Below are 26,959 nucleotides of genomic sequence, written 5' to 3' on the forward strand. Positions count from 1 at the left end.
GGCTGATTCGGTGCCACCAGTGTGAACACTGCCTTATCACAATTTTCATAAGTTACCATAAATCACTAATTGCATTTTTTCCCCCCCACGTTTTTCATTAACAGATTTATTAACAAAGCATGTGGATATGTTGAAACATTGGAAACCCCATATAGTAAACGAATGCGTCCTCTCTCCCCGCAGCTCGACCCATTGTGCCGACATTACCGATGAGAACGACTGTTAACAATGACACCATCTTACCAAAGAAACCGAGTACTTCTCTCCCATCACCTTCCGGGACGAGGAAAGATATTGTTCCGCTAGGATCCAAAAGGTAAAAGCGGTCTCCATGTACGGCCGGGGCTTTATTTATCAGAAGAGCAGAGATGCTTTAAGCAGCTCGATCCCTCCTGTGTTATGGACCGCTGGAAGTCAGGTGCACTCCTGAGCAGTTTTGTTGGCTCCACTAATTGGGAGATTAAAAAAAGGACATGTAGGAAGCGGTTCTGGAGATGTGGCTTGTGACAGCCCTGAACGTCTCTCTTCTTACTACACCCCAGAAAATATTCTGGCTGCTAAGAGCCACCACCAGGGGGAGCACACTGGAGACAGATCTAGGACTGGCTGTAATTGAAGCTTATGAATTCCTGTGCATCAAGCTCCCTCTAGTGGCCACTGCAGGCAGTCAGAATTATAACCAGTAAAGAGCCACCACTTTTTCTCTGATATTAAGCATCAGAAGTGTTGAGCTTCAAAACGTAAACCAAACAGATTATGGACTCGTAGGCATCTCTATTGTGCAAATCCCTTACATGCAGTATTGCCACCTACTTACTACTGTGTCCAGTGGCGTAAGAGTCTGATGGGGCTCCGGTGCAAAGTTTGAGCCTTGCCCCCTCCCTCCATATGTTGGTCAAATGTATGTTGTAGTGTTCTCAGTCCTATAAAGACATATGAGTCGTGCCCTCTCTCCGATTTTAATTGTGTAGTACTGACCCCATTCTGAACTAATGTCCCCCATCCTGGGCTACTTCCTGGAAAATATGTCCCCTATCCTGGTGTATGAACTAATCATGACTATATCCTGGTATATATGGCCCCATCCTGGTGTGTATGTCCTCATCATGGCCCCATCTATGCCTCATCCAAGTATATATGTCTCCATCACGGGCGCATAATGGTGTATGACCCCATTATAGCTATATCCTGGTATATATCCACATCCTGGCCCCATCCTGGTATATCCCAATCCTGGTATATATGACCCCATCCTGGTATACATGTCCCCATAATGGCACCAGCCTGGTATACATGTACCCATCCTGGTACGTGTGTGCACCACACACAGTAAACTAGAGAAAAAAAAATTATACATACCCCCCCCCCCCCACCTCCCCTGATGTCCTCCTCCAATGATGGCATGCTACAGCTGACCAGCGCAGTGTGTAAATGGCGCAGCGCATGATGTCAATGTGCTCCCACTTACAGCGTGGTCAGCTGCCGGGTGCCGGCATATTGTGGGGAGCAGTGAATATCCATATCCTTAATCTGCGGCCGGCACATCAGTGCAGGGACCCAATGAGTATCTGTGCTGCAATGTATTTTAGCCGAATGCACGCCCTCTGACACACACCCAGCTCTTGTACCCCTGGGCCCAGTCCCGACTGCTGCGTCCGTGGTAGTTACTGTCTCTCGTTCAGTCTCATGGACGCTCTCCCTGGAGTTAGTGTACCTGTCTCGGTGCTCCGCACATGGTGTGTGCTCCCCCTGTAGTATCGGACGTCACACATCTTGCGCTTCTTGTGGCCTCTGCTCTCCATGATGAGGAGTATTGGGTTTCATGTGCTGGGAGCAGAGCGGTGTGACGGTGGTGAGGGATTACCGCACTGCCACAGCTAGAAATAAAGGTGAGGTCTGTGAGATAGAAGAGGAATCGTGGGAGTTGTAATCCCTCCGATGAATCCACTTGCACCAATAAAACAAAGGTACTGGGCTTTTATATATGTACTTTTACAATCCGCTTGGGCTCCATGGCTCGGGGCATTGACCTGTTCTCGGTGTCTGCTCCTTTTTGCTCGTTTTCCAGGCTAATGACTGATGAGATACTCTGCGTGTCTGCTCTGTTGTCTGTCCTCTCACCCGTGTACACTCTCTGCTTCTTTCCTGCATCATTCTGGCTGTAGCAAGTCTGTCCGTCTCTTGAATTCATGTAAAATAACTAAAACCGCCACCAGGTAAATACTTTTTTTTTTTTTTTTTTTATTATTATTATTATTATTATTATTATTATTATTATTATTATTATTATTATTATTATTATTATTGTAAAATGAACAGACATAAAACAGCCAAAAGCGCCTGAATCTGAGCGGCTGTGGGTTTCCTCGGATTTTGTCAGAGCTGCGGCTTTTATCTTTTTTGCTGATTCTCTTGTATTTGGCTTTTGTCGGTTTTGCTAAATGTATTTTTTTTTCTGTTGTGTGTGTATTTTCTGCTTTGTGTCATTTGTAGATGTTCTATATATTACGATTAGATTTATGTCAAGGGTACGCACATTTGTGCTGGATGTCATTGGAAACCGTCAACAAGCCCATTGTCAGACACACTTGTGATAGCTCAGCCGAGCTTCTAAAATGAAGGGGGCTGTTATTTTTGGGGGAATTGGATTACTCTACCTTTTTGCCCTTCCTAGGATTAAGCAGTCTTTCTGCACAGGCCCTGAACAAGCAGGGATGCCTGCAGAATTGTGAATACAGCTCTGGGGTATAATACATAATAATCTGTTAGATGTGTGTAGCCTTTTGTAGCAGAGCCAATTATTATCTTCTTCTGCTTCTAGTAATGTCAAAAGAACAAACTCTACCGAGCGCATATCTCCCGGCGGCCGAAGAGAAAGCGGCGGAGACTCCAAAAACAGTAGGAACCGCGCCGGATCCACCAGCAGCTCGTCCAGCGGCAAAAAGAACAGCGAGAGGTAGGAGACTACTTCAAGGTTGCGCTCATTACACTACAGTAGTGTTCTCCACCCAAGACCGAAAAAAAGGCAATTCTGCTTTATCCAAATTTTGGAGCTTTTCGATTCTGAGCATTCACAAATAAGGGATAAATATCTTTACATTTTATTAATGCGATATAGTTATATATAATATATTTCGCTACTTTTGAGGAAAAGAGAATGATGTAAATGTTTTTATTTTTTGCTTTTATTTACATTACAGCAATAGTTTAGTTTACCTGCAGCGCCACCACAGGAGAAATGAGGCATTACACTGTGTCTGTGACAAGGACATGATGTGTCCTCCACACTGGGAGTCACAATTTGTAGACGCTGCGTTCTTTGGCTACCTGGCGTGTGCCTTGTATAAGGAACCCCTTTATTTTAATCTTAAATCAAATAAAAAATCAAATCTTTATTTTTATATAGCGCTAACATATTCCGCATCGCTTTACATACATCAGGAACACTGTCCCCATTGGGGCTCACAATCTAAAGTCCCTAGGATCCATCAAGAAGAAGTACACGATCCTCTCATATACATTTATATACATTTTATATCCTCACTTGATTTGGCTCAAAAAATGTCACCAGTGATTGCAGCCCTACAGCCATAATAAGGTTCTCTATAAGCCGGACCACCCCTGCCGTCTGAAGGGCCTGGGACGTTTGTTAGGAAGTTTTGAGGAGACATAAAATGTATTTTTAGTCTGGAAATCTCCCTCCTGCTCCGAGAACTTCCTGTGAACCTCTTTGTATTTGACTTTCAAATAACTTGACTTTGTGCCTCGTCCTCATCACAGTCACATTTATACGTCTTGTAATCAGGAAGCCAGTTATTTACATGGTATTGAAGTGGTGGCTACTGGTATGGAAGCCCCCTCCTGTGCGATAACTGAGGGAGTGCAGCTCTGGAGTACAATGCTAGTGTATATACATAGTGACTCCACCAGCAGAAGGGTGAGTGCAGCTCTGGAGTATAATACAGCATGCAAGCCAGGATCAGTGCAGGATAAGGAATGTAATGTATGTACACAGTGACTTCACCAGCAGAATAGTGAGTGCAGCTCTGGAGTATAATACAGCATGCAAGCCAGGATCCGTGCAGGATCAGTAATGTAATGCATGTACACAGTGACTTCACCAGCAGAATAGTGAGTGCAGCTCTGGAGTATAATACAGCATGCAAGCCAGGATCAGTGCAGGACAAGTAATTACAGAAAATCGGCCACATCTGGTCTTCCACCCTCTGCTTTTACACCTGACTGTGGAGTGATGTTGGGGTTACAGCCCTTTGCTCCCCGGTCGTCTGCACATCGTGGTTGCACTGAGGTCGCCTCTCATACCTGGTGCATCTCACAGATCATGTCTCTTCGGTGAGTGGGCACTTTCTGGGCGGTGTCGGTGCGTGGCAGCTGGGCCCCATTTTATCGTGTCACAAGGTGCCACAGGGCTTATATAAGTGCAGCCGAGCGTTCATGTATAATGAGAGGTTCTGGAGCTTTCTAACATACTTTACCATGTTTTACATGTCTGCTTGCTGTCAGTGAATGGATTCATCCTCTTCCGCGTTGTACCCCTTTAAAGCTGACGCTCTGCTGCACTGTCCGTGTCGTCCAGTTCTGTGATTTTATTTATATATCTTTTGGTTTTTTTCCAGCAAACCCAAGGAGCCCATATTCAGCGCCGGTGAGTCCAATCCTCCTCTCGCCTGCGATTGTGATGTTGGTGGCTTATGAGACTCCCATGTCGTCCTCCTGCAGTTCTCTCTCCTGACCCCTAGTAGGCGCTCTTTCGAGCAGTATAGCATGGGGATATACATGAGGACTCTGTGGTATGTGACTGGTCTTGCATTTTGTTTGGTAGGTTTGGGCGGGGGATGCAGGGAATTTCACACTGAGGACTAAGAGCGCAGAGATCAGGGGTCTTTAGAAGCATGTAAGGCCGAGTATAAACCAGTAGATTTCTGCCCATAACAGGGCCCGGTCGGCGATGTAACCTGCGCTCGTGTAAGGGCCTTTTACACAGCTGATGTGACCTGTCCAGGGGCCGCGTCACTGGAGATATGATCATGCGGCCCCCCACTTATAATTGTAAGAACATCACCTGTTCTACTAGAGAATGTGCTGCCGACAATGATTTATAGGCCGCATCAAATGTACCCAATCGTCTAACAAACCCGCATTTCGCACTTCTGTCATCCGATCTGTGGTGCGTTTTGGATGTGGCTACGGCCTGAGCCCTGCCCACTATTAGCGAGTCAGCGGGTGCACTATTTTATTTTAAAATCAGCAGTGACATCGACAACGCACAAAACCGCTGCAGCCCATCACTGAGATTGGCTGCTCATACCAAGTACTTTTGCATGTCCTCTGAGCTAAGTGACTGGCTGCAGCAGTTTTGTCACATAGAAAGCACACAACACCGCTGCAGCCAATCACTGAGCCCGGCAGCTTGTGACATCTATTTTTGCAGTGATTGACTGCAGCGGTTATGTGAGGTGTAGGATTAAGTTTACTGCTGCGGTGGAGGTGAGTGGCGCTGGACAGAGGGAGGACTATTTGAGGACCACTTCTATCCATGTGATGAGTGGAGGTCCGCCTGCCGTGACCCCTGCCGATGGCTGTAACCAAGTCTACTGTTCCCAGAGTATTGAGGGCTGCATGGTCCTCTTCATTGTAGGCTGTGGGGGGAGACTATCGCACAGCTCCCATAGACCATCCTGGTGGGGGGTGTTCAGCCTCCGTCCTCAGAATTGCTGGGAGGTGAGGGTCCGGAATGTGAGGGGTGCTAGTGAGGTGCGACTCTGCTGCCATAAACACTTCTTTACCTGGACTTCTGTTTCTGTCTCTGTAATCACAAGGGAAGCGGCGGGTGACCCACTGTAAAGGTAGGACCCTGGCACCAGACCCCACAAGCTCTCTGAGCAGCACGCTTGCCAAGTAGCTGGAAGGTTCATCGCAGAAGCCCTTCAATGTCGCACTGTGGACCCCAAAGCCAGACATTGAGGGGCTGAGCGGTGACCGGCACCCTCCCATCATTGCATCCCGCCTGCAGTGCAGGAAACCATTTTGCAGCCAGTTCCCAGCGATATTCTTACTATTCGCCTGTCCTGAACTAATGAATGGGCTGCGTTCTGCAAAATGCTTCCCTCCAGTGCAGAAATCTAAATTCTTATTTTCTTTGTTTTATCTTGCTATATAATGAATAATCTTGGCAAGTGAGAGTCTGTGTCTGCACAGGGACTTGTATGTGTGTGCGGTATACACTGTGCATAGTGCCGTCACCCCCTAAATGTAGCTGCACCCCCCCCCTGCCTACCTGTAGTTTTTATGAATGTAGTGCCTTTATTTGCTTCGCTTTATTGCACATTGTTTTTTGTATTTTTGCCTGTAATTTCCTGCACATAATGAGGCATTTCATGCTTAGAGAGGCAGAATAATTGCACTTCAGTGTAATTATATCCCTATGTGTCCGCCCCAGACATAAACTGCTGCAAATGATATGGGGAGAAACCAAAACCGCCCCCACCCGGCGAGGAGGCTATCCCCAACCTGCAGAACCTCCCCGTGACATTCGCAGCCCTTTCCTCCTCCTAGACCGATGCTCTTGCGCCCTCTACTGGACACTGTACAGAATTTCCCCTGAGCAGCAGAAAGCCCATCCAAGATGAAATGCCGCCCTGTAGTGCTTTAGTATTCACCTATATGGGCCTAGATAGAATAGTGCTCCATTTATAACCAGCAGACCTCACTATTCATTGTACCGTTTGTACTTTTTGTGTTACCCTGTTCCGGGTGCCTTTACTTTTGCATTTTCTAGCCGTAGTTTCCTGCAGCCTTTTCTTCCATTCTGTGGTGAAACTACAACTCCCCTGATGCTTTTATCATTGCAGAGTTGTAGTTCCCACCGGAGGGGCCGGCAGCGAGCGGTAACTCGGAGCTTATGCTAAAAGCTCAACACCTTAAGTAGCCGCACAAGAGGCGATTATCATGTACCTGCCCTTTAATTAAAGGGGCATTTCCACATTGGACCTTAATGTCCTATCCTCAGGACATGATGTGAGTATCTGATAGGTCCAGTCTTTTCACCTATGTGAAGAACCGGGGTCCGTCCCGTCTCACAAGGAGGCTGCCGACCACTGCATCCAGCCAGATAATGGAGAAGTGGCCGCGCGTACCTCCATCTCTGATAATTCACTGCCAGGTTGGGTCACGGGTCACCTGTTCTCCACAAAGGTGCAGCGAGTCTGGTGTTAAACAAAAGAGAAATGTTTGGAGATTTCAGCTCTATAGCCTTGGAATAGTGAATGCAGCTCTGGAGTATAATACAGGACAAAACTCAGGATAAGTAATGTAATGTATGTACACCGTGACTGCACCAGCAGAATAGTGAGTGCAGCTCTGCAGTATAATACAGGATAAAACTCTGAATCAGTACAGGTAAGTAATGTATGTACACTGTGACTACAGCAGCAGAATAGGGAGTGCAGCTCTGGAGAATAATAATGCATGTAACTCAGGACCAGTACAGGTAATGTATGTACACAGTGACTGCACCAGCAGAATAGTGAGTGCAGCTCTGAGGTATAATACAGGATGTTACTGAGGATGTGCAGATAATTGCCTCTTGTGTAGTGTTAGAATAAAGGCCACTTTACACACTGCGACATCTCTCAAGCGATCTCGTTGGGGTCACGGAATTTGTGACGCACATCCGGTTGCTTAAGCGAAGTCTTTGCGTGTGACACCTATGAGCGATTTTGAATCGTCGCCAAAACTGTCAAAATCGCTCATCGGTGACATCCCCCCTATTCTCGAATATCGCTGCTGCTCGGTGTGCGAAGTAGTTCGTAGCTCCTGCGGCAGCACACATCGCCATGTGTGACACCACAGGAACGAGGAACGTCTCCTTACCTGCGGCCGGCCGCAATGAGGAAGGAAGGAGGTGGGCGGGATGTTATGTCCTGCTCATCTCCGCCCCTCCGCTTCTATTGGGCGGCGGTTCGGTGACGCTGCTGTGACGTCACTGTGACTCTGAACAAACCGCCCCCTTAGAATGGAGGTGGTTTGCCGGTCACAGCGACGATGCAGAGCAGGTATGTGCGTGTGACGCTGCCGTAGCGATAATGTTAGCTACGCCAGCGATCACACGATATCTCATGTACGATGGGGGCTGGTGCTTTCGCGCTCGACATCACTAGCAATTGCTAGCGATGTCGTAGCATGTAAAGCGGCCTTTAGGCTATTGTAAATGTGAATAGTAAGCACTGATGATGACACTGCCCTACAGCCCTCCTATACATAAAATATATATAGATAGATAGAGAGATAGATAGAGAGATAGAGAGAGAGAGATAGATATATATTTTATTTGCACTTACTTCCTTCCAGGGTATATAAAGATGCCCTTAACAAGGAAATAATATTTTTGCACCCACTGAGCCGAAGATGAAGTATTTTAGCACAAGAGATACAAATTTACGTTGACCTCTACCAAAACCAGCGCCACCACTGTCATCAGATGGGTCTGATATTGCAGCTCTGCTTCAGTAAAGGGATTGAGACAGGGCCGCGGTTGTACACACAGTGGTGCCGCGGTTGTACACACAGTGGTGCCGCGGTGTTTGGAAGGAGTCAGCCATGTTTTTCTAATCCAGGACTGATGCAGTATTCAAAGCCGGTCATGTGCGGAGAGGAGCTCTAGTGTCTGCTCCATCCGGACGTGCCCTACTGGTCAGGGGTCTCTGGTGCTTACATGTGGATATTACATGGTCAGATATAAGAGGACATTAACCATTTAATGCCTGCACGTCGTCATTATGCACACACACACACACACACTTGATTTGCCCCGTGTAGTGTTTTAGCACTTTTATTTTGCGTTTCTTCCATTAACCTTGTGCCTTGTGCCCTTCCATCCTGTTCTTTTCTTCTTCTTTTTGGTTGTCCGCTCCGTCCTGTAGTAACCGTGCAGGTTTTGATGGCTTCCCAACTGCCTAACGCCTGTAAGGACAAGGCCGAATCAGTTGAGCATCCGCAAGATTTCCCTTCTGAATGTGGACAGTTGTCGCTCGTCTGCCCCAGGAATATCTCTTTGCCAATGACTAAAAGTCCCAGCCAAACCAATATGCCCCTGTCCAGGTCGCCCAGCTTCAAATGCTCCCGCTCGCCCAGCAGCTACTTCCAGCTTTGCTATTGACCCCTTCTTCTTGTGCATGGCAGCAGCTTTTGCAGGATTTGTCACACGCACCCTGTATATGTTGTATACGTTATTGGAAATTTGAAGCATTTTAGAAAAAAAGTGATTAGTCCTTCTCCGGCTTTTGGCTACTGGATTACAACTCCCATCTTCCATTCTCCATACCATCGATTATAAAAGTGTAAGATTACATGCCCCATAATGCCAAGGTACTATAAGGAGATCTAGAGCCATCAGGAAACGCAAGACCTGGGTATGAATACTTATGTAACCCGTTTTTTATTTATTTTTTTAATTGACCTATTACATGGAGTATTATTTTTTCTTACATCTTGCTGCCGTATTATGTATACAGCTCCAGTGCAGACCTATGTGTCTCCATGGTTACAGATGTAGATCGATCAGGGAAGGCCGGACTCGGGCATGTACACTTTTGCAAGACCTTATTCTTAGTTGAACCACTACATTGAGGTCCTTTCCGTTTAAAACCTACTACTGTATTGGGTATACAGCTCCAATGCAAACCTATGAGTCTCCATAGTTACTAATGTTAAAGATGTGTTGCAGTCAGGGCGTATTCACCCGACAAACAAGTCGATTGTTGCGTGAGATGATTCAGCTTAAGGCCCTGTGCGCACTTACCGTTTTTTCCCGTGGATTTTCTGCGGTTTTGCTGCATGTTTCGCTGCAGAAAATGTTCATAACATCTCTGCAGTGAATCACCAGCAAAACCTATGGAAAAAAAAATGCTGTGCACACTATGTGGAATTTGACAGCTGCTTGTTTTCTGCGGGATTCCCGCAGCAAAAACAATTACATGTCAATTCTTTTCCGCACGTCGCTGCGGGATTTCACTCCATTGACTGCAATGTAATCGTGAAATCCCGCAGGGAATAACGCAGGCAGCAAATTCTGTGCGGTTCATTGCGGTTTCCTGCGTTATCCCCTCCGGTATTTCGCAGTTTACCTGCGGTAATGTACATCGCTGCCTGCGGTTTGCAGGGAAGTGATGTCATTATGACAGGAAGAGGAAGCGGAGCAGAGAGTAAACACACACACATCACAAGACACACACAGACATAGGACATAGAACACAGACATATAGAATACACATAGAAAGCAAACGGAAATATAGAAAAAAAATAACACGTGGGCTCCGCTGTATTTTTACCTTCCAGCCGAGGTAAGCACACAGCGGCGGGCCCGGTTTTCTCAGGCTGGGGAGGGCGAGGGGCAGGGTTAATGTCCCCTGCCTCCCTCCCACCTCCCGCAGCCGAGAATATCAGCCGCAGCTGCCCTGGGACTGTCGCATGCATTATGCGGCAGTACCGGAGTGTCCCCAGCTCTTCTAGATGCCATGATGCGGTGGCGATCCAGGTAATAAGGAGTTAGTGGCGGCGATCCGCCGCCATTAAGTCCAGGCTTGATCATGGCAGCGTCTATGTGACAGCTGACATGATCAACCCGTAAGTAAAGTGAAAAAACACACACCAAAAAATCCTTTATTTTAAATAAAACACAAAAAAGCTCCCGGTTCACCCGTTTATTAACCCCCCCCCCCCCCCCGAAACACACAGCTCCTGCGTAATCCACGTCCTGCGATGCTTGCATCCAGCCGCGACTGATACACAGCGCTGAATGCAGCCTCGCAGCGAGACAGCAGAGGTAACCACAGGGCATTTCCCACGGCCGGTAATGTGAACTCACTACCGACCGTGAGAAATGCAGCGTGTGCTCACAGGGACTCTGTCTATCTATCTATCCCTCTATCTATCCCTCTATCTATCCCTCTATCTATCCCTCTATCTATCCCTCTATCTATCCCTCTATCTATCCCTCTATCTATCCCTCTATCTATCCCTCTATCTATCCCTCTATCTATCCCTCTATCTATCCCTCTATCTATCCCTCTATCTATCCCTCTATCTATCCCTCTATCTATCCCTCTATCTATCCCTCTATCTATCCCTCTATCTATCCCTCTATCTATCCCTCTATCTATCCCTCTATCTATCCCTCTATCTATCCCTCTATCTATCCCTCTATCTATCCCTCTATCTATCCCTCTATCTATCCCTCTATCTATCCCTCTATCTATCCCTCTATCTATCCCTCTATCTATCCCTCTATCTATCCCTCTATCTATCCCTCTATCTATCCCTCTATCTATCCCTCTATCTATCCCTCTATCTATCCCTCTATCTATCCCTCTATCTATCCCTCTATCTATCCCTCTATCTATCCCTCTATCTATCCCTCTATCTATCCCTCTATCTATCCCTCTATCTATCCCTCTATCTATCCCTCTATCTATCCCTCTATCTATCCCTCTATCTATCCCTCTATCTATCCCTCTATCTATCCCTCTATCTATCCCTCTATCTATCCCTCTATCTATCCCTCTAATTTTTTTTTTTTTTTTCAATGTGCTTTATTGCATTGAATGCATTAAAGCACATGTACCAACCCGCACACGGCAAAACCGCGGCAATACCGCGGTACAGCCGCAGCAAACCACGGCAAACCGCATGCGGTTTTCGGGTGCGGTTTGCCGCAGTTTTTTTACCGCGGGTGCGGTAATCTTTCAGTGCTTGCGGAATTTTCTTGAGAAAATTCCATTTTCCAGTGCGCACAAAGCCTAAAAATGATTGTTCTCAGCAGCACATCACACTGTGTGTAAATGGTATGTGCTGCCGAGAAGGATCATATTGGCTATCGTTCTGTGCAATCGGCTGGTGAAAATCTGCTTCTAATCGCTCAGGATCTCTGTGCATGAAACCAATCAGTCTTTTAAGGGTAACGGGCGGCCGATTAATTACACCAGTACAAAGGGGAACCCACTACTTCAGGATCAGACTACAGAGGGTTGGTTTGTAGTCTGTAACCATGGAGACACACAGGTCTGCATAGGAGCTGTAGTCACAAAACAGTGAGAAATTAATCATGAATACTTTCTTTTTTATATATTATTTATTATTATTATTATTATTATTATTATTATTATTATTATTAGATTAGAAATAGCAGAAAAGTGTCAGTACTCCTCGAAATGACAAGTAGGGCCATTTCATGAGGTCTTGGGCATCAAACCACTAAGATCTCAGTGTTACCCCCTGTCCTAGAGTAGGAGCGCCCCTTTATTGGAGTTGTAGTCTGGGAGCCGATGTTGGGGCCCCTATATTCTTTCTGTATTTTGCTTTTGATTTCTATGTTTTCTATATTTTAACTTTTTTGCATTTGTACCAAATGTCCCTGATTGTAGGCGATAACTCAGTGATCCTGTATGTGCATGCTGGTACTAACTGGATTAAAGAATTACTAAACTTACTTTACTGGTCTTGCGTTTTCTTTTCTTTCCACACTTAATAAAAAAAATATATTTTCCACATTTTATTTTTTTCAATTTTTAAACTTGAATTTAATATTTTTTGTTTTTTTCAGATTAAATCAATATATTCTATGTTTTGGGTTATAGTTTCCATTATTTTATTTATTTATTTTCTTTCCCAGATGAAGGTTACGTAAAAATGTTTCTGCGAGGACGTCCGGTGACCATGCACATGCCCAAAGACCAAGTGGAGACGTATAATCTGGAGGCAAAAGTAGAGCTTCCCTCCAGAAGACTGAAGCTGGACTGGGTGTATCCTTTGATTCAGCGCCGCGTGCAATCACCCTTCATATCACTATTTCGTTATGTCGGGAGGTTTTTCAGGTCGTTGCATTTAGTATTATTTCGGCCAGTGTCCTACTCAGGGCTTGCAAAGGATGTAATGTTTTGCTTCCACTCTAATGACTTGGGCATGACTATGGGCTACAATAATGGTGCTGTATCGGGGTATCTAACTCTCCGCAGTGACCTGGGGACCAGTAGCCCCAATCTCCAGAGGTGGGATTCGGCATTTACACACACGCAGCGCCTCTTGTTTTGTTTTCCTCCTTTACTTGTCTCCCAGCTATGGCTACCGAGGTCGAGACTGTCGCACCAACCTGTATCTGCTGCCCACCGGAGAGACTGTGTACTTCATTGCTTCCGTCGTCGTGCTGTATAACGTCGAAGAACAGCTGCAGAGACATTACACCGGCCACAACGATGACGTCAAGTGGTGAGTTGGGAGCGTGGCATCACTGGGGGGTATAATGGGCGGCTACGAGGGGGCTGGAAGTTCTGTTAATCTGTCATTCTTTAACTTATTGATTCTTCCTTTTTGATGCCGTGGACAACCGGCTCCAGATGCATCTGGAAGATGCCGATCCATGATTTCTATAAAAATAGAATATAATAGAGGAATCGGGGTCAATAATAATCTTCATTTGGTAGGGAGATTACAAGAGTTTTCACCTTGTACTTCTCCTTCGAGGATGGAGATCAGGTTGTCCCTAAGGCGAAAGTATTGTCGTTTTTTTGGTTTGGTTTTGTTTTTTGTTTTTTTTATTGGCATATTCTTTGCTTGGAGAGGGACTTGGACCCCCTCAAAGGTCCCAGTATTGTCCAAAGCAGCGATGCTCGGAATCGTCCATTAATCGCTGCTGCATGCTGGGAGTTGTAGTTTTTCTACAGGTTGGAGCATGGTTCAGTGGGAGCCATGTAACACTTTAGTGTCACTGTGACACTGTTTTCTCACAGGCGCCATTCTTCTAGAAAGTTTTAGAAAACTTTTTGGCTTGTCTTCCCCTGGTTTGCAGACACTGGTGATGCAGATCGGTCTCCCCATAGCAGATCCTTGTCCGGCTGTGCGTCCTCCTATACCAGTCCCCCAGGTCTATAGTCTCTCAGAAGCGTATATTAATTATGAACATCCTCCCTCATGATAACTTATGGTGGTTTTTTTTTTGTTTTCTCCTTACCTTGCAGCCTTGCCATCCATCCTGACAAAATTACCATAGCAACCGGCCAAGTTGCGGGTACATCTAAGGATGGAAAAGTAAGTAACCCTTTAAGTGTTAACAAAGCCCAAAAAAAATCAACATATTCCTTGCAGAAAAATATAGGGTTAATGCACAATAGAGCGCAGGAGCTTTATTACAACCACTGTGTGTACGGAGCCTTAAAGGGGCTGATCGCTTCGGGGGGGTTCCACCAGAATTTCCGCTAATAATGTTGCTCTGGACGGCCGTGTTAAAAAGTATTTGCAAAATATATTTGCTTGAGGGCTTCAAAAATCAACTTTAAAAACCTCTTTCCGTTTTGATGTCTGCAGCTCTCATGAAAACCTCTTGTAGACTAGTCCCCCATTAGCACCCACCTGTCCATAGACACAGGTGACTAGGAAAGCGGGGACGGATAAAGGGGAGTGCGACTGCTGGATCAGACTCCACAGGATTTGTCTGCACACGGGTTAACTAAGGCTGCTTTCACACTACGTTTTTTTTTTTTTAACATGCATCATGAACATTTTTTGCTGTAAAAGTGGATCCTGTTTTTACAAAGAAAAACTCATGCAAACGCATGTGTTATTTTGCAGGATCCAGCCACTTGAAGTTTATGGGCAGGCATTGAAGTCATCTCATCGGGAGTGAGGGGAACTGAACGTGATAGACTGGGAGCCGGCATCTGACAGCTGCAGACGCTGGTAACCAAGGTAAACATCGGGTAACTAAGCGAAGTGCTTTGCTTGGATACCAGATATTTACCTTTTGTTACGAGCGTCCGTAGCTGCTAGGAGCCGCGCTGCCTGCTCCCTGCACACGTAACCAAGGTAAACATTGGGTAACTAAGTGAAGCGCTTTGCTTGGTTACCCGTTATTTACCTTGGTTACGAGCGTCCGCCACTCTCAGGCGGGGGAGAGAGAGACTGATCATGCCAGGCTTGTTTCTGGGCATGCTCAGTAGAGCAAGCAGGATCCTGTCTATCAAATGCTAGCGTTCACATGCGTTTGCGTGCAGTATAGTCAGGATCCAGTGAAAAACACTGGACACAGCTCAAAAACGCTACAAGTAGCGTTTTTGAAAAAAGTTAAAAAACTGCAAGTCGCTGAAACCTCACTATAACGCATGTGAACGCATGTTGACGCGAGTCCATTGTAAATGCATTCAAATGAAAACGCATTTGCACTGGATCCGTTTTTGCGTTAAAAAAACGTTCATGACGCATGTTAAAAAAAAGTATTGTGAAAGCCGCCTAAGAGCTGTAGACATGAAACGATCAATAAATGAAACTGCAACTCATTGTTTGGATTGCAGTTTTGGACCTTCCCTTGAAGGGCCTGTCCCCTTTCAGAAAACATTTCAATGTAAGCTACATAAGAAGAAAAAAAAAAAAACTAAAACTCTGCTGGACCTGGGCAAAGCACAGTTAATTTCTTTTTCTTTGTCGCTCCTAATTGGGAGACCCAGACAATTGGGTGTATAGCTACTGCCTCCGGAGGCCACACAAAGTATTACACTTAAAAGTGTAAGGCCCCTCCCCTTCTGGCTATACACCCTCCCGTGGGATCACGGGCTCCTCAGTTTTCATGCTTTGTGCGAAGGAGGCACACATACATGCATAGCTCCACTGTTTAGTCAGCAGCAGCTGCTGACTATGTCGGATGGAAGAAAAGAGGGCCCATACTAGGGCCCCCAGCATGCTCCCTTCTCACCCCACTCTTTGTCGGCGGTGTTTGTTAAGGTTGAGGTACCCATTGCGGGTACGGAGGCTGGAGCCCACATGCTGCATCCTTCCCCATCCCCCTTCGGGCTCTGGGTGAAGTGGGATTTTACCGGTCTCCAGGCACGGAGACCGAGCTCCATCCACAGCCCCTGGAGACTCTGCTGGATATGGAGCTGAGTATCGTCAGGGACAGGCCCTGCTACGTCAAGGTACTCTGTGTCCCCGTATATATCGCGCCCATACCGCAGCATTGCTGGGTGTGTTAGTGCGCCGGGGACAACAGCGCTGCGCGCTGGTGCCATTCCTATCTACAGCTCTGCTGAGAGGGGACATGTATTGAAACTGCCGCGCGGCCGCTGTTGTCAGTTTTTAGCGCTGCGGCGCGGCTGGGACTTGTGGTGCGCCGGGGACTTCTGCGCTGGCCGTGCATATATGACGGCCGCGCTTATTACTCGAGTCCCCGGCTTTTTGCGGCCTAGTTTCGTTTCGTTCCCGCCCCCAGGCCTGCCAGTCAGGGGAAGGGCGGGACGCTGTACAGAATGTCAGCGCAGAGGGCTGGAGTCTGCTTTGCATACTCCAGCCCTCACACTGGGCACAGTGGGACGCCAGTTTCCCGCACTTTGTTTGAGGCACGCCCACGGTCCGCCCCTCTTCACAGGACGCCGGCAGCCATTCCTGTGTGCAGTCTAAGCTGGAGAGAGGAGACTGGGAGACCCAGACACGGGATTCTGGTGCCCACACACCTGCTTTTTAGCGGGCGGTAAGCTGCCCTCAAGGGCTGACCCCCACTGGTGCCGAAGTGTATATTTGTATTTTATGCTTGCAGCTATACATTGCACTGTACGGTCGCGGTGATTCTCTCCTATATACCCTCCTAGATTACTCAGAGGACACTACAGCATGTCGACCGCAAAAAGCAAAGGTGCCAAGGCACAGGCTTTCTATGCTGCTTGTACCGCATGTGGGGCTGTTCTACCGGCAGGTTCCACTGATCCCCACTGTGTGCAGTGCTCGGCCCCTGTGGCACTTGCTCGGCCGGGGCCTCTGCTGGAGGTGACCCAGGCAGAACCTCCTGTGAATACTGTCCAGGTGACAGGGACGGAGTTTGCAGTTTTTGCTGACAGGTTGTCTGTGACTATGACTAAAATTCTTGAAACATTGCAGTCTAGACCAGTAACTCAGGCCATGGGCACTGTTAACTCATTGCTCCCTGGTCCCCCTCAGTTGGAACAGCTCCGGGATCCGGGGGTGTCACTTACATCCCAGGGTGATGGCTCTGACACGGACGACAGTCCCAGACAGCCTAAACGAGCTCGCTATGAGCGGCCCTCGACTTCATCTCACTGGTCAGGGTCCCAGCAGGAGGACTCTCTGTGTGATGAGGCGGAGGTAGCTGATCAAGATTCTGATCCTGAGACCGCTCTCAATTTGGATACACCTGACGGTGACGCCATAGTGAATGATCTTATAGCGTCCATCAATAAAATGTTGGACATTTCTCCCCCTGCTCCTCTTGTGGAGGAGACAGCTTCACAGCAGGAGAAATTCCATTTCAGGTATCCCAAGCGTAAATTAAGTGTATTTCTGGACCACTCTGACTTTAGAGAAGCAATCCAGAAGCACCACGCTTATCTGGATAAGCGTTTTTCCAAAAGGCTTAAGGATACACGTTATCCTTTTCCCCCTGACGTGGTCAAGGGCTGGACCCAGTGTCCCAAAGTGGATCCTCCAATCTCCAGGCTTGCAGCCAGATCCTTAGTTGCAGTGGAAGATGGGGCGGCACTTAAGGATGCCACTGACAGGCAGATGGAGCTCTGGTTGAAGTCCATCTATGAGGCTATCGGCGCGTCGTTTGCTCCAGCATTCGCAGCCGTATGGGCACTCCAAGCTATTTCAGCTGGTCTTACACAGATTGACACAGTCACACGTACATCTGCTCCGCAGGTGGCACCCTTAACCTCTCAAATGTCTGCATTTGCGTCTTACGCGATTAATGCTGTCCTAGACTCTACGAGCCGTACGGCAGTGGCGTCCGCCAACTCCGTGGTTTTACGCAGAGCCTTGTGGTTAAGAGAATGGAAGGCAGATTCTGCTTCCAAAAAGTGTTTAACCAGTTTGCCTTTTTCTCGTGACCGACTGTTTGGTGAGCGCTTGGATGAAATCATTAAACACTCCAAGGGTAAAGATTCATCCTTACCTCAGCCCAGACAAAACAAACCCCAACAGAGGAGAGGACAGTCGGGGTTTCGGTCCTTTCGAGGCTCAGGCAGGTCCCAATTCTCCTCGTCCAAAAGGACTCAAAAGGATCAGAGGAGCTCAGATTCTTGGCGGACTCAGTCACGCCCAAAAAAGACAGCCGGAAGACCCGCTACCAAGGCGGCTTCCTCATGACTTTCGGCCTCCTCTCTCCGCATCCTCGGTCGGTGGCAGGCTCTCCCGCTTTGGCGACGTTTGGCTGCCACAGGTCACAGACCGTTGGGTGAGAGACATTCTGTCTCACGGGTACAGGATAGAGTTCAGCTCTCGTCCTCCAACTCGCTTCTTCAGAACGTCTCCACCGCCCGACCGAGTCGATGCTCTGCTGCTAGCGGTGTCCACTCTAAAAGCGGAAGGAGTGGTGACCCCCGTCCCTCTGCAGGAACAGGGTCACGGTTTTTACTCCAACTTGTTTGTGGTGCCAAAAAAGGACGGGTCATTCTGTCCCGTTCTGGATCTAAAACTGCTCAACAAGCACGTAAAAACCAGGAAGTTCCGAATGGAATCCCTTCGCTCCGTCATCGCCTCAATGTCTCAAGGAGATTTCCTAGCATCTATAGACATCAAGGATGCTTATCTCCACGTGCCAATTGCTCCAGAGCACCAGCGTTTTCTACGCTTCGTTATAGGAGACGAACACCTTCAGTTCGTAGCTCTGCCTTTCGGGCTGGCGACAGCCCCACGTATCTTCACCAAGGTCATGGCAGCAGTAGTAGCAGTCCTGCACTCGCAAGGTCACTCTGTGATCCCGTATTTGGACGACCTGCTTGTCAAGGCACCCTCTCAAGAGGCATGCCAACACACCCTGAACGTTGCGCTGGAGACTCTCCAGAGTTTCGGGTGGATCATCAACTTTTCAAAGTCAAATCTAACCCCGACCCAATCGCTAACATATCTTGGCATGGAGTTTCATACTCTCTCAGCGATAGTGAAACTTCCGCTGGACAAACAGCGTTCACTACAGACAGGCAGGGCTGTGGAGTCGGTAAGCCAAACCTTCGACTCCGACTCCGACTCCGACTCCTCAAATTCTCTTGCACCGACTCCGACTCCGGCTCCGACTCCGACTCCGGCTCCGACTCCGACTCCTACATATATTGCTTATAGTTAGGTGAAAAATTTATTGTAGTACATGAATATGTGAATGTGAACATCAGACATTTAATAATTTTTATGATACAATAATCAAGATATTTGGATAGAACATAAAATATATTTATTGGAATACAACTTTAGAACACAAAAAACTGTAATAAATTGTAAATATGTAATACACTATGTAATATACAGTAGATTACATATATATCTTGTGTGTGTATATACACTATATATATATATATATATATATATATATATATATATATATATATATATATATAACATATTTACAATTTATTAGTTTTTTGTGTTCTAAAGTTGTATTCCAATAAATATTTTATGTTCTATCCAAATATCTTGATTATTGTATCATAAAAACAATTAAATGTCTGATGTTCACATTGTACTACAATAAATTTATCACTTAAATATAAGCATTATACTAAATGTTATTATTTAGTAAAATATTCAGCACATTCTGCATTGCACGACTGTCCCCAATTTATTATATATTTTAGGAGTCGGAGTCGGTGCATTTTATACCGACTCCGACTCCGACTCCACCAAAATGAGCTCCGACTCCGACTCCGACTCCACGACTCCGACTCCACAGCCCTGCAGACAGGGGTGCAATCTCTCCTTCAAGGCCAGTCACACCCCTTGAGACGCCTCATGCACTTCCTAGGGAAGATGGTAGCAGCAATAGAAGCAGTCCCTTTCGCGCAGTTTCATCTCCGCCCACTACAATGGGACATTCTCCGCCAATGGGACGGGAAGTCGACGTCCCTCGACAGAGACGTCTCCCTTTCTCAGGCGGCCAAGGAATCTCTTCGGTGGTGGCTTCTTCCCACCGCTTTGTCGAAAGGAAAGTCATTTCTACCACCATCCTGGGAGGTAGTCACGACAGACGCGAGTCTATCGGGGTGGGGAGCAGTGTTTCTCCACCACAGGGCTCAAGGGACGTGGACTCAGGAAGAGTCCACCCTTCAGATCAATGTTCTGGAAATCAGAGCAGTGTATCTTGCCCTACAAGCCTTCCAGCAGTGGCTGGAAGGCAAGCAGATCCGAATTCAGTCGGACAACTCCACAGCGGTAGCGTACATCAACCACCAAGGTGGAACACGCAGTCGGCAAGCCTTCCAGGAAGTCCGGCGGATTCTGACGTGGGTGGAAGACACAGCATCCACCATATCCGCAGTTCACATCCCAGGCGTGGAAAACTGGGAAGCAGACTTCCTCAGTCGCCAGGGGATGGACCCAGGGGAATGGTCCCTTCACCAGGACGTGTTTCAGGAGATCTGTTGCCGCTGGGGGATGCCGGACGTCGACCTGATGGCGTCACGGCACAACAACAAGGTCCCGGTTTTCATGGCACGGTCTCACGATCACCGAGCTCTGGCGGCAGACGCCTTAGTTCAAGATTGGTCACAGTTCCGGCTACCTTATGTGTTCCCACCTCTGGCATTGTTACCCAGAGTGCTGCGCAAGATCAGGGCCGATTGCCGCCGCGCCATCCTCGTCGCTCCAGACTGGCCGAGGAGATCGTGGTACCCAGATCTGTGGCACCTCACGGTGGGCCAACCATGGACACTACCAGAACGACCAGACTTGCTGTCTCAAGGGCCGTTTTTCCATCTGAATTCTGCGGCCCTGAACCTGACTGTGTGGCCATTGAGTCCTGGATCCTAGCGTCTTCAGGATTATCTCGAAAGGTTATTGCCACCATGAGACAGGCTAGAAAACCATCCTCCGCCAAGATCTACCACAGGACGTGGAAGATATTCTTATCTTGGTGCGCTGCTCAGGGAGTTTCTCCCTGGCCTTTTGCATTGCCTACTTTTCTTTCCTTCCTGCAATCCGGGTTGGAAAAAGGTTTGTCGCTCAGCTCCCTTAAGGGACAAGTCTCAGCGCTATCTGTATTTTTTCAGAAACGCCTAGCACGACTTACTCAGGTACGAACGTTCCTGCAAGGAGTTTGTCATATCGTCCCTCCTTACAAGCGGCCGTTAGAGCCCTGGGATCTGAACAAGGTTCTAATTGCTCTCCAGAAGCCGCCTTTCGAGCCTATGAAGGATGTTTCCCTTTCTCGTCTTTCACAGAAAGTGGCCTTTCTAGTAGCGGTCACGTCTCTTCGGAGAGTGTCCGAGCTAGCAGCGCTGTCATGCAAATCTCCCTTCCTGGTGTTTCACCAGGACAAGGTGGTTCTACGTCCGATTCCTGAGTTTCTCCCTAAGGTGGTATCCCCCTTTCATCTCAATCAGGATGTCACATTACCTTCCTTGTGTCCTCATCCAGTCCATCAATTTGAGAAAAGTTTGCATTTGTTGGATCTGGTCAGAGCACTCAGGATCTACATTTCCCGCACGGCGCCCTTTCGCCGCTCGGATGCACTCTTTGTCCTTGTCGCTGGTCAGCGTAAAGGGTCGCAAGCTTCCAAATCCACCCTGGCTCGGTGGATCAAGGAACCAATTCTTGAAACCTACCGTTCTGCGGGGCTTCCGGTTCCTTCAGGGCTGAAGGCCCATTCTACCAGAGCCGTGGGTGCATCCTGGGCATTACGGCACCAGGCTACGGCTCAGCAGGTGTGCCAGGCGGCTACCTGGTCGAGTCTGCACACCTTTACCAAGCATTATCAGGTGCATACCTACGCTTCGGCGGACGCCAGCCTAGGTAGACAAGTCCTTCAGGCGGCGGTTGCCCACCTGTAGGACAGGGCCGTTTGACGGCCCTATCACGAGGTATTCTTTTACCCACCCAGGGACTGCTTTTGGACGTCCCAATTGTCTGGGTTTCCCAATTAGGAGCGACAAAGAAGAAGGGAATTTTGTTTACTTACCGTAAATTCCTTTTCTTCTAGCTCCAATTGGGAGACCCAGCACCCGCCCTGTTTTCTTAGGGATTTTTGTTTTTTTCGGGTACACATGTTGTTCATGTTGAATGGTTTCAGTTCTCCGAGGTTTCTTCGGATTGAATTTGTCTTTAAACCTGTTATTGGCTTTCCTCCTTCTTGCTTTTGCACTAAAACTGAGGAGCCCGTGATCCCACGGGAGGGTGTATAGCCAGAAGGGGAGGGGCCTTACACTTTTAAGTGTAATACTTTGTGTGGCCTCCGGAGGCAGTAGCTATACACCCAATTGTCTGGGTCTCCCAATTGGAGCTAGAAGAAAAGGAATTTACGGTAAGTAAACAAAATTCCCTTCTTTTTTTTTATCTACTATTAATTGAGCCTATACAGGAAAAAAAATTCTGAAATTGAACAACCCCTTTAACTGATTTCCTTCTGCAAATTTGCAGCAACATGTTACTGTAGGTAAAATGTATCAGCCGGAGGACCTGCATATGATTGTAACAAACGCTCCACACTGAGAAGTATCTCTTTTCAGCATTTAGCTAGAAACCAGAATGTTCCTATTCACTGACAGCAATCGGAGATCTTAGTGAAAATGACAGAAAACTTAAAAGTTGAGACCGGAATATAACGCTTCTTATAATGCTGATGTTTGGAAGGTGATTAATACCTTTTTTGTTTTGTCTTTTATAGCAATTGCCCCCACATGTCCGTGTTTGGGATTCTGTGACGCTGAACACGTTACATGTTATTGGCATGGGCTTCTATGATCGCGCAGTGACTTGTGTCGCTTTCTCCAAGTCTGTAAGTAACAAACACACACTCATTCATTAAATGTCCCTGTTAAAGTCCTCCAAAGGCGGCCACAGAGGTAGAGCTTCATTATTGGCCTCCCTGATGTTTAGGTAAAATACTTTTTTATGCCCATGGGATCAATGATTGTCTCTATCCTTTTGGCAGCCTGTCCTTGCACTTCCTAGTAGAGGTGACTTTTTTTTTTTTTTTGTGGCTTGGCACTTCAGCAGATTTCTGCTCTTTGTGATCTATAAATAGGGATCTGCTGTTCAAGTGACTTACACTGTATATTCTAATAACAAAGAAGGGTGTTTTTGTTTGTTTGTTTTTTTTGTTTTTTTATACAGGGCTCCCAATCTTTTATACCTATGTAGTGTCAAATGCTACATTTCTGGGACCCTGTAGCCACCACTAGGGGGAGCTCTCTGTATACAGAGATACATGATAAGATCCTGTCTATAGCCACCACTAGGGGGAGCTCTCTGTATACAGAGATACATAAGATCCTGTCTATAGCCACCACTAGGGGGAGCTCCCTGTATACAGAGATACATGATAAGATCCTGTCTGCAGCCACCACTAGGGGGAGCTCCCTGTATACAGAGATACATGATAAGATCCTGTCTGCAGCCACCACTAGGGGGAGCTCTCTGTATACAGAGATACATGATAAGATTCTGTCTGCAGTCACCACTAGGGGGAGCTCCCTGTATACAGAGATACATGATAAGATTCTGTCTGCAGCCACCACTAGGGGGAGCTCCCTGTATACAGAGATACATGATAAGATCCTGTCTGCAGCCACCACTAGGGGGAGCTCTCTGTATACAGAGATACATAAGATCCTGTCTATAGCCACCACTAGGGGGAGCTCCCTGTATACAGAGATACATAAGATCCTGTCTGCAGCCACCACTAGGGGGAGCTCCCTGTATACAGAGATACATGATAAGATCCTGTCTGCAGCCACCACTAGGGGGAGCTCCCTGTATACAGAGATACATAAGATCCTGTCTGCAGCCACCACTAGGGGGAGCTCCCTGTATACAGAGATACATGATAAGATCCTGTCTGCAGCCACCACTACTATCAGTGACACAAGGTTTTTTTCGCTGCTTTTTTTTTTTTTTTTAACTGTTGCTGGTGTGTCGTTGTGATCACTCGCTTTTTTGTGTAGAATGGAGGAGGTAACCTGTGCTCTGTGGATGACTCCAATGACCACGTGCTATCGGTCTGGGACTGGCAGAAAGAAGAGAAGCTGGCCGATGTGAAGGTAACGCCTGGTGCTATTTGTTGTCTGTAGGCCCAGGGCGATATAACACGCATAATTATCGTACTGTCCAGTAATGGCAGATAGTAATGTGATATCGGACACCGTGACTGGTAATATCCTCTGTGTTGGGCAGTAATCACATGTCCGTGCTAGTTTATGCCTTTGCCATTTTTACTGCAGGGGTTATAAGAAGAGCATAAAGACTTGTGATATTTAATAATGATCTGCTGTGATTATACAGAGCAATAATCTGCAGGTGTAATATGGCTCTTACTTTAAGGGGCTAAAAACATTTTAAGGAAATTCATCATTAATGCAGTGAAAAGACTAAGCAACCTCAAAAAACAAGGACACTTAAGGCCCAGTCACACAAAACGACTTACCAGCGATCCCGAAAACGAGGCGACCTGATAGGGATCACAGGTAAGTCGCTGGGAGGTCGCAGGTGAGATGTCACACAGTGAGATCTTACCAGCGATGCAGGAACAATACAGGTGGCAGTAGCGACCTGTATAACGATCTCTGCAGTCACTGTGATCCTGTCACACAGTGTCAAACATAGCGATGGGTCCTCCCCAGCAGGACATCGCCTATGAAGAAAATGGCCTGGACCATTCTGCAACGACTAGAGATCTCACAGCTGGGGCCTGATCGCTGGTTGGTGTCACACATAACGAGATCGCTAACTGGATCGCTACTGCGTCACAGAAACCGTGACTCAGCTGCGATCTCGCTAGCGATCTCGTTATGTGTGACTGTACCTTTAGAGTATCATAATGTGATACCACATCAGTAGCACGTCATCATTTTATGATTGTTGGAGTTTCTTCTCTGAGACCCCCAACTGATCCTGAGCATGATGAGGCTGCAGCACTCAATCAACTCTGTGACCCCCTTCGTTCTCAGGATCAGTGAGTATCCTGGGGTCATTCATGCACTGATCGTAAAAGGATGGCATGAGATGGGAGTATCCTCATCATTGGAATCTGGAGCGGAGACTACCTGGGGTTATGTCTATGCCTGTGATCTTTCGACTATTGTAACACCACAACTCTCAGCGTCTTCTGCAATCTGGAAGATGTAGTATGGAACTTGGGAAGGACTTGGTCTAATTCTTGACTCCGTCCTGTTTAGTGATATTTGCTGTAAACAAATAGTGAATTTTTGAAAGTCTCTGAATTTTTGGCTTTTCCATTTTTTTTCTTTTAGTGCTCAAATGAAGCGGTGTTTGTAGCCGACTTCCATCCAACGGATACAAACATCATCGTCACGTGCGGTAAATCTCACCTGTACTTCTGGACGCTGGAGGGGAATTCTCTAATCAAGAAACAAGGATTATTTGAGGTAATGGGAGAATTACCACTATTATCCCCCAGTCACTGTGCTGGAGAGCGACTCTTGTAACTGAATTCATACTTTTCTTGTTAGTCATGATTTTTTCGTGTTTCCATTCATATTTCCTTTTTCACAGAAACAAGAGAAACCAAAGTTTGTTCTGTGCGTCACTTTTTCGGAAAATGGCGACACAATCACAGGAGATTCAAGCGGAAATCTTCTAGTTTGGGGAAAAGGTAAGTGTAATAGGGAAGCTGCCGTCAGGTAGTTGTGACTTCACGGCAGGACATCCTGGGATTACAGGGATAGCGGTTCTCAACCGGAAACCACTGACAGGCCACCGATTCCAGTATCCTCCTGTGTATGCGCTACCTTGATCAGAACGATGGACCGGTCACACACAAGGGGATATGCTAACTTCACTTCTGAGGGACAGACAGATGCATCACTGACAGATGATTCCCGCTGATAGTCATTTTCTATTTATTTATTTATTTATTTTTTTCTTGCTATCTATAGGTACCAATAGGATTAACCACGCAGTTCAAGGAGCCCATGATGGCGGTATTTTTGCACTTTGCATGCAGAGAGATGGCACATTGGTGTCTGGAGGAAAAGATAGGAAGCTTATATCCTGGGACGGAAATTACCAGAAAGTGAATGTAGTAGAGGTAAGTGCGGACATAAGGGCTACGAGCAACAGCAGGAAACCCACAAATCTCATGATCCGAGTACTGAATATGTAATCTAACTCCTGGAAGATGTTTATGCACTTTATGACCGCTGGACGCTTCCCTTGTAAGATTCCAGATCAGTTTGGCCCGGTGCGGACTGTTGCAGAAGGAAAAGGTGACGTCGTCCTGATCGGAACCACAAGAAACTTTGTCCTTCAGGGAACGTTAGCTGGAAACTTCAGCACAATCACACAGGTAAGGGTCAGACTAAATAGCAATAAATCTGATGGCTCTGCAAGTTTGCTTCAATTCCCCACTATTTTTAAGATCTTCAAAGTGGTATTCCCATCTCCAAGATCCTATCCCAATATGTAGTGGGTGTAAAAATATTAGCCAATTCCTCCAATTAGAAATGTACCGTATTTTTCGGACTATAAGATGCACTTTCCCCCCCCCCCCCCAAATGTTAGTGGAAAGTGGGGGGGTGCGTCTTAGTCTGAATGTAGGGCTGCTTGGAATGAGGGTGCTGCGGTGGAGCGGGTCATCGGTGGCACGAGCAGGCTGTAGCTGTAGAAGCCTGCCGTGACCACATGGACCCACTCATTTAATATGTCCGCCCATCATCTCTCAGCGCTGAAGTCGGCACTGACAGGTAGGCGGGGTGATGGTAAGGAACGCGCGCTTATTAAACAGCCTGCCCGCATGATCACCCCTGGCAACTACAGACTGGAGTGATCATGTGCGGCTGTATTCACTGCCCCCCCGCGCATCATCATCAGTGCGGGGTGCAGTGAATCAGTACACTCGCCGCGATGTCCTCCTGTCTGTGCCGGCGGTTGTGTGGAGACTAGCGGTGCGCACAGCGATGACGTCATTGCTGTGCGCACGTGTCCACACGCAGCCGCCACCAGC

General features: G+C 47.1%; 1 protein-coding gene across 8 annotated transcripts in view; it reads left to right on the forward strand.

Annotated features, from left to right (window-relative positions):
• EML1 (EMAP like 1) overlaps window positions 1-26,959 on the forward strand; it is a 121,887-nt gene that overhangs the window by 74,206 nt on the left and 20,722 nt on the right. For 3 of the 8 annotated variants that reach the window (XM_075330829.1, XM_075330826.1, XM_075330828.1), the window contains 14 exons: window positions 184-316; window positions 2,166-2,216; window positions 2,822-2,956; window positions 4,638-4,666; window positions 5,841-5,867; window positions 12,689-12,818; window positions 13,132-13,281; window positions 14,031-14,100; window positions 22,664-22,774; window positions 23,943-24,038; window positions 25,248-25,382; window positions 25,510-25,609; window positions 25,893-26,044; window positions 26,177-26,302. In XM_075330829.1, the coding sequence (XP_075186944.1) occupies window positions 184-316; window positions 2,166-2,216; window positions 2,822-2,956; window positions 4,638-4,666; window positions 5,841-5,867; window positions 12,689-12,818; window positions 13,132-13,281; window positions 14,031-14,100; window positions 22,664-22,774; window positions 23,943-24,038; window positions 25,248-25,382; window positions 25,510-25,609; window positions 25,893-26,044; window positions 26,177-26,302 (1,445 nt within the window). The remainder of the gene's footprint in view (window positions 1-183; window positions 317-2,165; window positions 2,217-2,821; window positions 2,957-4,637; window positions 4,667-5,840; window positions 5,868-12,688; window positions 12,819-13,131; window positions 13,282-14,030; window positions 14,101-22,663; window positions 22,775-23,942; window positions 24,039-25,247; window positions 25,383-25,509; window positions 25,610-25,892; window positions 26,045-26,176; window positions 26,303-26,959) is intronic. The other 5 variants (XM_075330827.1, XM_075330831.1, XM_075330830.1 and 2 more) reach the window with 3 other exon arrangements.

Source organism: Anomaloglossus baeobatrachus, chromosome 12, assembly GCF_048569485.1.
Source record: "Anomaloglossus baeobatrachus isolate aAnoBae1 chromosome 12, aAnoBae1.hap1, whole genome shotgun sequence".
Classification (NCBI taxonomy): Eukaryota; Metazoa; Chordata; class Amphibia; order Anura; family Aromobatidae; genus Anomaloglossus; species Anomaloglossus baeobatrachus.